The sequence below is a fragment of the Ornithodoros turicata genome, chromosome 5 (genome assembly GCF_037126465.1).
Source record: "Ornithodoros turicata isolate Travis chromosome 5, ASM3712646v1, whole genome shotgun sequence".
NCBI lineage: Eukaryota > Metazoa > Arthropoda > Arachnida > Ixodida > Argasidae > Ornithodoros > Ornithodoros turicata.
The window spans coordinates 8,352,493-8,365,517 of record NC_088205.1 but is presented as its reverse complement, the minus strand read 5'-3'; the positions used below and the strand labels follow the sequence as shown (position 1 = coordinate 8,365,517).

The 13,025-nt window shown below is 45.6% G+C and overlaps 1 protein-coding gene across 6 annotated transcripts in view; it reads right to left on the bottom strand.

Moving 5' to 3' along the window:
- Positions 1–13,025, bottom strand: part of LOC135393947 (myotubularin-related protein 13-like) — a 49,884-nt gene that overhangs the window by 13,849 nt on the left and 23,010 nt on the right. For 4 of the 6 annotated variants that reach the window (XM_064624315.1, XM_064624318.1, XM_064624317.1 and 1 more), the window contains exons 3-23: positions 12,753–12,855; positions 12,563–12,679; positions 12,341–12,473; positions 12,150–12,258; positions 11,264–11,377; positions 10,993–11,184; positions 10,785–10,913; positions 10,631–10,729; positions 10,415–10,569; positions 9,538–9,703; positions 8,239–8,394; positions 8,017–8,085; positions 7,329–7,529; positions 4,824–4,952; positions 4,553–4,752; positions 3,168–3,411; positions 2,910–3,105; positions 2,706–2,839; positions 1,543–1,715; positions 1,278–1,474; positions 87–309 (exon numbers count right to left, since the gene is read on the bottom strand). In XM_064624315.1, coding sequence (XP_064480385.1) covers positions 87–309; positions 1,278–1,474; positions 1,543–1,715; positions 2,706–2,839; positions 2,910–3,105; positions 3,168–3,411; positions 4,553–4,752; positions 4,824–4,952; positions 7,329–7,529; positions 8,017–8,085; positions 8,239–8,394; positions 9,538–9,703; positions 10,415–10,569; positions 10,631–10,729; positions 10,785–10,913; positions 10,993–11,184; positions 11,264–11,377; positions 12,150–12,258; positions 12,341–12,473; positions 12,563–12,679; positions 12,753–12,855 — 3,239 coding nt within the window. The remainder of the gene's footprint in view (positions 1–86; positions 310–1,277; positions 1,475–1,542; positions 1,716–2,705; positions 2,840–2,909; positions 3,106–3,167; positions 3,412–4,552; positions 4,753–4,823; positions 4,953–7,328; positions 7,530–8,016; positions 8,086–8,238; positions 8,395–9,537; positions 9,704–10,414; positions 10,570–10,630; positions 10,730–10,784; positions 10,914–10,992; positions 11,185–11,263; positions 11,378–12,149; positions 12,259–12,340; positions 12,474–12,562; positions 12,680–12,752; positions 12,856–13,025) is intronic. The other 2 variants (XM_064624316.1, XM_064624320.1) reach the window with 1 other exon arrangement.

Here is a 13,025-nt window from a genome sequence, read left to right as displayed (position 1 = left end):
TATTTAACGAAAGAAAAACAAAAAAAAATTGCCATAAACAGTAAACGATGTACAGTGCCGCCATTGTTACACCAGCGGGAACGCACCTGCGGCAAACGGAGTACCCGTTGTTGACTGTGCTGATACGGAAACCATCGCTCCTAGTTTTGGACAGGCTGCCAGTCAGGCCCCCGGAGCTGCTGCACGGTGTTCCGAGGTGGAGTCGCTGGTAGTCCTTGCAGTAGATGCTCTCGGACATTTTCTCCAGTGTTCGATGAGGAAGGTGCGTTGTCACCGGTGGTGGTGGTAATGCGATCCCTTCGTTCTCATCTACAAGAACAAACAACAGTTTTTAGTTTCGTAAATGTCCAGTCAATATATGACTATAGTCATGTAACCTCCAGCAATGGGGTGGAGTAACTCCCCTGGTGACGAAACAACTCAATCGTCATCATCAAATAAAGTTGTTGTTATTGTTGGCCGTGTCCAACCTAAGAACAGCAAGTATATAAACAGAGCGTTGAACCAAAACATTTTTCGGTTTGTTTCGGGTTCGGGTTCAGCCATAAAGGTTCAGTTACGGTTCAGCTCCGGAGTTCACGTATATATCGGTTCGATTAACAGATTCGGAGGCTGTAAACCCGTTTGGAACCGGTTTGAGGTTCTAATATGCTACAAAAGTAGATACTATTAGATTAGATACTATTAGATTATTATTATACTATTAGATTAGATACTATTAGATTATTATTATACTATTAGATTAGATACTATTACTATAAAATTAGATTCATACTAAACATGATACAAGATCTCCTAGTTACGTTTTTATGCATTTATTTATGTTTTTCGACCGGCAGGATCCCCTTTCATCCCTTCCCCGAGCAAGGTGCCACCAATCTAGGCAGGCAGACCGCTCGAATCTCCACACCCCCCCCACACGAAACCGGTAACCGAAGGTTTTAGATCGGTTCGGTTCTGGTTCAGCTCCAATACGGCGCTAGTAATTACGGTTCAGTCCTGGTTCAGTTCCAGCTAAAAATTACGGTTAATTACGGTATACAGTTTCGGTTCCGGTTCGGTTCGACGCTCCGGGTATGAGCCCCGCACAACGCTTATTGGCTGCAATGGCTAGCTGCATCACTCGACGTTGCAACAACGCTGAAACCACGTGATCCCTGGTGGGACGTGGAGGCACTGCAGTGCGATCTCTCCGGTGGAGCGACTCTGTTAGGCTTGACGGGCTATATTTCGCACCTTTCCTAGGTTGAACACGGGTACACGTATATTTTACACACCTGACACGTCATCATCAAAGAGTGCCATCTGCCTGTTGGAACCCTCTTGGTCAAACGCGCCACCGCGACCTGTCGGAAGAGTTCTGGCAGACATTGGCGCACCTCCTTGCACCACATACTTCTGCTTGCGTGATGATGGACGAGGCTTGAACCCTGCCCGCATTGCTGTTTTCAAGATGTGGCGTTTTGCTTTGCCGCTGCACATGTGAACACGCACCTCGTCAGCGCTTCCGCCGCTGCGGAAAGCAGCGTGGTGGGAGCTTACGTGAGTGTTGCATGCTTCTCCTTCTTGTGAAGTGGTGTAGGAGGTGCTGTGATGTGACTGCTGAAAGCAAAGAGCTGGAATATGGTCTGTGGGCAATGGACACGGCTCAGGGACTTTCGGAAGCCCTCGATGCTCTCTGAGGTAACCTCGTCTTCGAAGGCCACCTTCATCAGCTGCAAACATTAAAGGAGAAGTGAAAATGACATGTAGCATTGCTCAAAACCCTGCCTCTTTCATCATGTGGTAGGGACAGTGTCATTGCTGTACAGCGTCTTGTCACTGAACTATAAAAGGAGCGCAGAAAATGCTTCAGTCGTGACCATTTTTTCAAACCAAGCCGTTAACCTGACTGCTAAAACGCACCATGCGAAGTGAAGACTGAAGAGACGAAGAGAGAACTGAGACTAGAAACGAAAACGAAAAAAAAAAAAAAAAAAAGAAAGAAAGAAAAAGTGCCGACCCCAATTGGAGAGCGGCCTCTCTTGTAACTCCGATGACATCACAACCCCCCTCCTCCTCCTCCTCGTTTCGGCCTGCAGAGCGAGTCGAGAGGGAACACGCGTGTCGATGTTCGGGGGCGTTTTATTACAAGAAAAATACTGCGTACAGAGAATTTTCTTGTGTGTGTTAGTTGTCACGTCAAGTTACATCCTTTAGTAATTGGCTTTCTGGGCTCCTTTAAATTTACGAAATCACCCTTGAAAAGCAGCCACGAACGATGCAGCTCGGTTTTGGAAGCCCAGCCCAATCCCCCCCGCATGATGTAGTCACGTCAGTGTGAGCAGCCACAAGGTCGAGTTGACGAGCTGCCGGGCACACGAAACGAAAGGAACGCAATGAAAGGACCCGCCACAAGAATCCGCCACAAGGTCTGATTTATCGCTGAAAATTTGTCTGCTACGTAAAATTCAGGTGAAACTGTCACTGAAAAATTATATTTAGCACGGCATTATTCGCGGGGACTCTCGACGTCAGAACTACTCGTTCAGCTCTGAAGGTGCTAGGGCCTTCTAGAGAGTGTGCACATCAGAAACTTCTCTCGTGAGCTACAGGTCATTCAAGATCATCGCTGTCACGCCAGAGCGCATGTTATTTGTTGCACAACATGACACAGCCAAAAACTATAAATATATAGAGGGGGGGGGCTTTCACTGCTTCCTTACCTGGAAGGTATTTGAGCGCAGCTGCAGTCCCTCGGGCAATACTTGCTCCAAGTGCTGCAAATACTGCACCATTATCTTCTTCTCTTTGGTCAATGTCGCCACAGGGAAGCTTCGAACGACTGTCTGCTCACATGCTACAAAAGGCAGAAGAAAAGCAGCTCCACCAACAGCCCTGCCCAGTAGAGAAGACGTATATGGACTTACCATACTGATCAAGAGGCATCCCCTTGAACACTACCCTATAGTTTGTTATGAAAACAGCTCCCTCTGCAGGCAGGAGAGCCGGTCCACCACACACGCTGCCCGTTCCTTCCTCGCGGCCATCAGGTATCAGGTACGCCCTCAAGCCTTCCATCACCAATTCTTCGCCGGGTAGCAGGCTCGGCACTAGTATCTTGGGCTGCACGTAAAAAGAACGTGTCACAACTCACGCTCCGAGTCACTTAATTTCTAAACGCCTACCTTCGGCATAGGTGGTAAGCGTTTGCTCTCGCGCTGTACAGCCTCCAGCATTTCTTGCTGAATGGTTACCACACCGGGTATCATCTGGTGGAGAGCACGGACGTGCTCTTCGGTGACACCGCTCTCATGGCACACCTTGTCTACAAAGCGCCCGATGAATTTCACAACGACGGCGCTCACTGCTTCCCACGCTTCTTCTTCTCCAAAACCACTTTCGCCGTCTGCACTGTCTGTTTCAGCAACACTGGCACAAAGGGAGAGTACAGCAGTGAGCACAGGCTAGCCATTCTAGCGCGTCTCAAAGTAGGTGCCCTAGATTCACTTTCACACACAAGGGCACAGGGGCCCGTTCTTCGACTTGTCGTGATCTGATAACACGCGTTAAATGTATCACCTCGCACCGTGATTCGCTACGAGATCTTGCGGGAGCCTGTCAAAGCGGCTTTGGAGAGTGCAAACTTTAAATAAACTATAAATAACTTTACTATAACGAGAACGCTTGCTATGTGAAAGATCAAGATCCGGGCCCAGGAACAGCCCACAGCACTACATGCAGAGAAGGGAGTCATACTATGTTCACAATACTATGACCACCACCTCACCAATCATAAATAAATATAATAAAATCGAGCAATTACGTGACCAACGTATGGAGTGGACCAGGGAGTAAATTAAATTTACCACAGCCGGTACAATCACACATGACACAGTATCTTTGATCCACACAGTGTGCCATAAGTATAACCACCTAGTCGAACATCATAATCTGAACCATTTGGAAACACAAGTGATTCCATCTAAGCTGGCTTATGGAACAAATCCCATCATAGACCAGCTCAGATGGAGCCACCTGAAACCAGCTTTGGTGGATCCAGCTGGAACCCTTTCAACTGGGTATTATCCGGCCTAAACCAATTGTACATGAACTCCAGTTTTGCTGGAACCATCTCAGCCGGTCTTCTGTGGCAAGCTGGAACCAGTTCCAACCCACCAGAACCATTCAGAATCAGCATGCTTCCTAACTGGTTCCAGGGCTTGTGATTTTCGACTGGGCATAGTATGTATGAAAGCCAACATAAGGTGATTATTTGGTGTTTGGAGCAAGAGGCATAATGGCTGGTCATTGAAGAAGGGCAAGTTTTTTTTTTTTTTTAACAGTCAACCGTGGGCATAAAAGGTTTGTGAATGATGGTCACCTGTTTGTGAATGATAGTCACCTGTTTGTGAATGATAGTCACCTGTTTGTGAATGATAGTCACCTGTTTGTGAATGATAGTCACCTGTTTGTGAATGATAGTCACCTGTTTGTGAATGATAGTCACCTGTTTGTGAATGATAGTCACCTGTTTGTGAATGATAGTCACCTGTTTGTGAATGATAGTCACCTGTTTGTGATTATGCTGTTGGAGTTTGAGTCCAGTGCATCCTGCGCGGACTTGTCTCGGCGGCTGGCATCAAGAGGCACACGAAGTGCTGCCATGCGATTGGCAAAATGGATGGCCTGGCTGTACACAGTGGACTCTTCTCGACTGCAGAGTTCCGTGTGGGTATCTGTCACTATTGCACCGCTTTGCTGCATCCGAAGCTGAAAGCACGCGTGAGGGCACATTTTTATTAAGCACATTTAAAAGTCCCTGCAACACAAATAATAATCACCTGTTCTGCAGCTATTTCAAGAGGGCTGGGCTCCGGCGGCCTGCTAAGAACTGTTGACCTTCTACTGGAAGGATCCGCACTTGTCCTCGTTGCGTCAGGTCTCATCCAATTGCCAGGAAACTCCTTGCTCTGAAATACGTACGTATATATTTTACCAATACTACTGTAATACAAAAGGGCATTCCAAAAGAAAGATGATGTAACAAGTGGCTTCTATAAAGCCCCGTTTACTATTGTGGACTTCACACTTTAACCTAACAATTTTCGCTGTCACAAGCTCAAGACTTTTTACGCACAAGCCAGATCCATGCTATTTTGTGTGCCGTGAATGGCAATTACGAGGCTGCACAACAAAGCATTCCACAAAAGATAAATGTATAGAGTGCAAGGAAGCTACATGCATCATCGTATGTACAAAGTGAAGTCACTGAATAGGCAGGGGTCACACAACTATTGAAGCTGGTATGAGCAATGTTACAGAACAAGATTCAAATTGAAATTATGAGGTAAAGCACTTAGAACACTACAAGGCGAAAATATTATTGTTTACTTCAATCAAACCAGAAAATGTGGCACGCAGGCGGTTACACACATTATGATAAAAATACGTATCGAGAAACGCATGAGTAAAGAACAGTGATCCATGTGCAAGACACTTTCTGATTTGCCGACAGTAAAATGCATTAGAAAGAGTAAACAAAAACTACTCAGCATTACACTTCGAGCACGTCATTTTAGTGCAGACATTATCAGAATTTATCAGAGAACTTCAATGCTGCAACAAACAAATATACTACAAAACTATAAGGTTGAAGGAACTACATTTGTGAATAACTATGAAAGCAGGCAGTTCCTAATAGCAGCTACAATCATGCCTCGCAAATCTCAAACAGTATTGGGAATAAAGCGTTTGGTAGTGGCATTGCCTGGTCAGAGTTCCACACAAGTGGAAGGCAGACATGCTGCATGCAATGCGAGCAACAAAGCAAAGACCCAAAAGAATGCGGGAACAGTGAACCGTAAAAACACACATTCGGGTAAAATATATGGAACTTAAAGAGAGAGTGGAAGACAGAATAAAAAGCCAACCGAAACGTGAAATGGCCTCCGAGGCGAGAAACGGGAAAGTAGGAAAGGCCCATCTCTTCCTTGGCCAATCGCTCTGAGGTAGCGCTACAAGGCATACAACAAAGAACACACAACATGTCATACAAGACACATATGCACAACCAACAACAAAAGCAGCAAAATGGTGCACATGTCAGTTTTCATTTTGTCTGTCTGTCTGTGTGTGCGTGTGCCTGTGTGTGTGCGTGTGTCTGTCTGTCTGTGTGCACGTGCGAGTATGTGTGTGTGTGTTTGTTTGTGCACGTGTGTGTCTTGCATTTGTGCGCAAACATCATGTTGCCTGTCTGTCGAACACATTTTTGTAACCAAGGTTACTTTAAAAATTTGTAACGTGAAATAAAACACACACACACACACACAGAATGCCGGAAGTAAACTGGAATACACGATTCCAGCAGGTCTATTACCATGTTGAGCATGCCTTGCATCTTGGGTTCATACCATACTGGAAACGGAATACTGCTCCCCTGTCACCATAACTAGTGCAATATGCTCATGCAACTGTGACCTCGAAAATATGTAGCAACTCAGAAGGAACACAATCATATGGAATACATTACAAGCAAGCCAAAGTCATCTCAGCCATATGTCTACTCCTGTTAACAATAAACATAATTAAGTAATGTAATGTTCTGAGTGAATGAGACAACCAGCTGCTGACTGTTCTTCTTCTTCCTTCCCTTTCCTCCTCTTCCGCGCACCACAATGAACATCAGTTCCATGCAACAATTATTGCTCAACGTGTTGAAGGTTTCTACTATCCACCGTAGGTCCCTTCAAAGGTATTCACATGTCTCAATTTAAAGGGCGGGCACTATGTGAATACATATATGCGGAAGTGAGAATGCCTCTCTATGGTATTGCTTTTGTCAGCACATTGCACTTGGTTATTTCCCGAGTTCTTTGACACAAATGCTCATTCAGTTGTAATGTGAGAGACCATGAATGCGCATGACTAACTGCATGGAGCCTTCGCGCACAGCCAAACTTCACAGCAGTGAAATATCTGTGGGATAACGATGCTTTTCATGTCCTTACACGATATGCAGAAGCAAATGACAAACATACTACTTCAGTTAAAATGTGCAATAACTGACAATGGGTCAATGCAAGTGCCACGAACAGTGCTCACTTACAAAACGATTCCCCGTTAACACCATTTCTATATTGTGTTCTTTATGCCGCTGCATTTGAACTGACATATCTTTCGATCCATAACAACGTGTGAGTGGTGACCGGGAATTTTAAAACACAGTCAAATTGACAGAAAAATCAAATTAACCAAAGTCATATTAACAGAAGTCTACTACATTGACAATCTTTTGACCACACGGGTATCTGCAAATTAAAAGCGGCGAGCAATTCAAGTGCACTTACCTCTCGAGGACTCATTGGAGGTGACACTAACGGTGGGGCTTCCATCAAGGGAGTGTTCGCTTTCTGCGGTGGCAAGTAGAGGGCTCTGATGTCCCTTTGGACGTCCTGATAAAATGCGGCCTCCCAAAACTGGAGGTTAGACCACACCACGTGGTCCTGGATGCACGTGTAAGCGAACTGCATGACGCCCGTGCACAATTTCTGAAAGAGGCAAAGCGAACGTTACTTTTTCTCCATGCACGGTCATACATAGAGCCTGAAGTTTTAGGGCTTTACCCCGATTCTTCCCCCGAATTTGCACCCCGAATTGAAGGTTCACCCTTTAGGGTGAAACCAGATTTTTACCCGGCAAATTCCCCTCGCTGGGATGTCTGTAGGAATGCATTAACTTGCTTTTTTGCAGCAGATGCAGTTACATCACCGTTTGTACCAAACCACCACAGTTAGTTTGAGTAACTGAGCCAGATTTCTCCCCGAATTTAGCTGCTGTTTTTACCGGCTGTTTTTTTCACCCGAATTCGCGTGAATTTAGTGCACACGTTTATTAACCTGATTTTTACCCTCCCGAATTTTGAAAAAAATATTTCCCGAAAACTTCAGGCTCTAGATACACTTTCTCAACATACGCAGGTTCTCAGCCAAAAATGTGCAACTATATTTTGAGCTTGTTTTATGGATTGTAACTTACTCTGCAGAAAGCGTGCGAGAGAGGTAAAATGGCTGCCGCTACCCCGTGCTCATCCAGGGAAGAGTCGTCCTGTGAAAAGGAGTTAACCAAAAATTTGTCACACACTTGCATTAAATTCGGTGTCGACTTGACGTCAAAACCAGTTGGTGTGGCCACCAGTAGCAGTTAGAAAGATACTGTTCATGGTTTAAGAGTGCAAAGTCAGCAGCAATATATACTTGCATTCACCTGTAGAGCACAGTTCATTAGCCGTACGACCATATCGAACTGTTGGTGCTCGAGCACAGCCTTGTTGCCAGTTACGTGATGCTGCAATTCCTGCGTTAATGCCAAGCGAGCTGCCTTGTTTTTCAGGGCTCGGGAAACAGCAGGGAGTGCCTGATGATGGAAAGTCAGAAATTACAGGGTGAATTTAGCAAAGGTTGCACATTTCGATCGAGTCGTAAAAATGCGAGATAACATCTCTGGCGCTTCAAACTTTGCAGACTGATAGTGATTCTCCTGATGTTTTATCAATTTTTTCTCAGATGCTATCACTCTGTATAAAAAATGTTAGAAGCAAAGCAAATTCTCACCCCACGCATTTCCTATGGCATATACTGCATGCCAACCGCCATTTTTTCCTCTGGCGGTTTGCATGAATGACTATCAGTCTGCAAAGTTTGAAGCACCAGAAATGGCATTTTGTATTTTTACGATGTGATCAAAATGTGTAACCTGTGCTAAATTCACCCTGTAGTTTGTTGTTCACAGAACTAGGCACCCACACTAGAGCCCTGCACGGGTCGACTTTTCCGGGCCCAACCCGGCCCGGGCGCATCGAAAAATGGCCCGGCCCGGCCCGGAATCTAAGCAAACAGAGCGCGGCCCGGCGACCCGGCGAGTAGATCCTGGCATAGTATTTCCAGCCGCAACATACCCGTTTCTGGCGATTATCAAACAAATTTATCAGTAAATTTATAAGGAGAGAAGACAAACATACAAGTGATGGCGGTTTAACACCATAACCACACCAGACCAAATTAAATCCAGAACGTACATGGGCATGGGCGTTATCATTACACTGTCAAGATTTTGCGGAGGTTGAGGATGCTGTCGACAGCGGCCCGCGACGCGGCCCGGGCCCGGCCCGCGGTGGTGGCGTATTTTAACGGCCCAAGCCCGGCCTGGCTTGCGGTACTAGCGTATTTTGTCGGCCCGGGCTCGGCCTGGCCCGGAGCACACAGCCAATAACAAGCCCGGCTCGGCCCACGGGCCGGGCTGAGCCCGGGCCGTTAAAATACGCCACCACCGCGGGCCAGGCCGGGCCGACAAATATGTTTCCGAGAGTCAGGCCCGGCCAGGCCACGCAGCTAATTCCCACAATGGAGATGCATTAGTTCATATCATCAAGCGCTTGCGTCATTCCTGTGCATATTTTGCAAAGACAAGCAAGGAATGCAGGGCTCTAGCCCAAACATCACCCCGTAGTTTGTTGTTCACAGAACTAGGCGCCCACACATCTTTCACATAGGAGCCCACCTTTCGTGCATCTGAGATCTTGTTATCGAAGATGTAGTTAATGCAGTTGCACAGGACTTCTAATCGCCGTGCTGAATTTGTTACAACTGTGCGGTTGTCCACGATCTGACCCGCTGCTGGGCCCATTGGCACAATCCGGGGCAGCAGTGGCCGTAACGTAGTTAATCTGTAAAAAGTATGCCACATCTCATATGTGACATGCTGCACATCGAGCATTGCAGTCATGCAAAATAAGGGTAGGGCCAGTCATCTCCTCACAACACAGAGCACTGATCTAATGTCCTTTAAATGACTACTGGCACGTTCTGCAAAAAAAAAATCATTCAAAATTCTGAACATACATTTGAGCAGTGCACCGATCATTTAGGTTGAAAAAGATATATCAATGCTCGAGCATGCTCTCTGCATATATGTACAAGACTTATGGTGCGACACAAATGATAAATGGCATATTAGTAGAGCCTGAAGTTTTAGGGTTTTACCCAATTCTTCCCCGAATTTGCACCCCGAATTGAAGGTTGCCTGTTTAGGGTGAAACCCGGTTTTTACCTGGCAAATTGCCCTCACTGGGATGTCTGTAGGAATGCACTAATTTACTTGTTTGGCAGAAAATTTCAGTTAGATCACCGTTTGTACCAAACCACTACAGTTAGTTTGAGCAACTGAGCCACCCCGAATTTAGCATACTGGACGTTTTTTCACCCGAATTCACATGAATTTAGTGCACATACTTATTTACCCGAATTTTACCCCCGAATTTAGAAAAACATATTTCCCGAAAACTTCAGGCTCTACATATTAGCAACTGCTGACAGAGGGGCTACACATCTTTTTGGGCCTCCCGAGATCAAGTATGGCTCAATGCATTTAAACTTACTTTGATCCAAGATTGTTCTTGGAAAGCCCGTCTTCCATGACGGATTTGACTAGATCACCATCAAGCTTTGGAAATGGCGGCTGGTGAATCCGCGTAAAGGCTCCCTCGGTAGGTTTTGGAATCTTCTCAACGTATGGCTGAGGATTTGGATTTTCCTGTAGTGAAACGGTTCAACGTGAATCCTTCGTGCACTACATCGCAATTCAGCACGCTTACGTTGATATACAACTGTTGTGCCAGTTGCTGAATATGTTTGAGCATACACTCAGGATCTCTGGCCTCCGCCTTGAGCAGGTCGTTCATTGATGCGTAAAGCTGCAGAGATACGCAAGTGTCAGCTTTGGTGCATTTGGCAAGACCAGCAACTTGCCTCATCAAAAACGTCGCAGACTCGATACGGAAGCCCCCGCTCCGCAACGAACGTGTTGAAGAACATGCAGTCCAACAACTTTGTCACAAACTCGTTTTCCACAAAGTTTCGCTGGCCGAGAAACGCGGCCTGCAACAGACGACACTTTACCCCGTGATCGACAGGCACCACACGCAGCAACTTCGAGGCCGTCGAAAGCGCGAATTACCCGATGAAAAGTGATGAAGGGCTTGGGATGAATGCGAACTACTGTGAGACAGGAACGGTAACCCTGAAAAAGCTGAGCAAAAATGCGCAGGAATATTGCGCGGATCTCCTTGTCCAACATCGCCGCTTGAGAGGACGGGCTCTGCCCCGGATGAAAAGCGTGGTCCGCGGAGAGCAGCTCCGGTTTGAGAACCTGCGTGTTTGGAATGTGGTGTTGGCAACGGTACGCGTAGCAGATGAAAAAAAAAAAAAAGCAAAGCCGAGAAGCTCACCATGCACAGCTGCGTGTAGAGCTGAGTGTGGAGGGGCTCCGGCAACAGCGACACAGTGACGCATTCTGGGACGATTACAGAGCCACCATCCAAGTCCACAAGCAGTACGTCCAACTGTGTCAGCAAGGAAAAAAAAACTTGCTCTAGCTGTAGCACTGTGAGCTAAATTCAAAGTATGTACTCGCATGTATGTAACGCGTACACAATACGCTGCGGCCAAAAAGGAAAAACTTATAGAGAGGGCCTACACAGCCCTCTCCTTTAAGGACACACCTCTACAATATGGCTGTTACATGCAGTACCTACATAGTGATTTAAAAATTTAAATATAAAAATTTAATAAATAAATATAAAAAGTGCTATAAAAATTTATAGAGAGGGCCTTAACAGCCCTCTCCTTTAAGGACACCTTTACAATATGGCTGTTACATGCAGTACCTACATAGTGATTTAAAAATTTAAATATAAAAATTTAATTAATAAATATAAAAAGTGCTATAAAAATTTATAGAGAGGGCCTTCACAGCCCTCTCCTTTAAGGACACACCTTTACAATATGGCTATTACATGCAGTACCTACATAGTGATTTAAAAATTTAAATATAAAAATTTAAATAACAAATATAAAAAGTGCTATAAAAATTTATAGAGAGGGCCTTCACAGCCCTCTCCTTTAAGGACACACCTTTACAATATGGCTGTTACATGCAGTACCTACATAGTGATTTAAAAATTTAAATATAAAAATTTAATTAATAAATATAAAAAGTGCTATAAAAATTTATAGAGAGGGCCTTCACAGCCCTCTCCTTTAAGGACACACCTTTACAATATGGCTGTTACATGCAGTACCTACATAGTGATTTATAAAGGATTGCAAGCTTACTAGTTCTACTACTTCGCACTTGAGCGAAGAATGGACTCCCATGATGAAGGGGGTCGGCGTGCTTAGGAACTCTATGAGGCTGGCAGGTAGCAGCGGAATGTACACATGGCTGAAACAGACATGAAAAAACGTGAGTCGTCACTCCCTAACCCAACCCTCCGTGCGCACACCAAACTTACACTTCCCCTCACCTGTACTTGAATGGGAACATGAGGCTGGTCAGAGCAGAACACGCGTCGTTGAGGTGGGTGTAACTCCGCGAGTGGAACAAGATCTTCAGTTCCGTCATGGCCGCGCAGAACAGCGTCACCACGTTGTGAATACCTGCAGTAACGCGTAAACATTGCAAACATGCATGACGGGATACGACGACACAAGTGGCATATCATAAAGTGGTGATTCCTGATGCTGACCTAAATGTTGAAACAAATTGTAGACGGCACAACCCGTTGTTGGCAAGGAGGGGCTGAGTGGTGGTTGCAAGGCTTGCCTATCACCAGCACCAATAGAAAAACGGACTTGTGGCCCTCCTGTTTGAGAACGTGTGACTCGTTTAGACATGGAAAAAAATCAGCGACACGTTTTCGGTGTCTTGGCACGTACCAGGAGGTGGGACCTGAACACAACCAAGGATGCTGCCCACCAGGTTTTCAATTTTCATTGGCATGTTGTCTATGTACACAGTATAGATGATGCCGAGACAGTTCTGTAAAAGACGGGGCATAAGAACGAAGAAACGCCGCAAAGCGCAAGATTGGACAACTACTAGTGAGATTAGATTAGACTAGTTAAAATGGGAACATCATTTTCCTTTTTGTGTTGGGTTACAGTACATGTGGCTCTTTGTTGCTCTGTAGCATACATGCCACTCAAAAC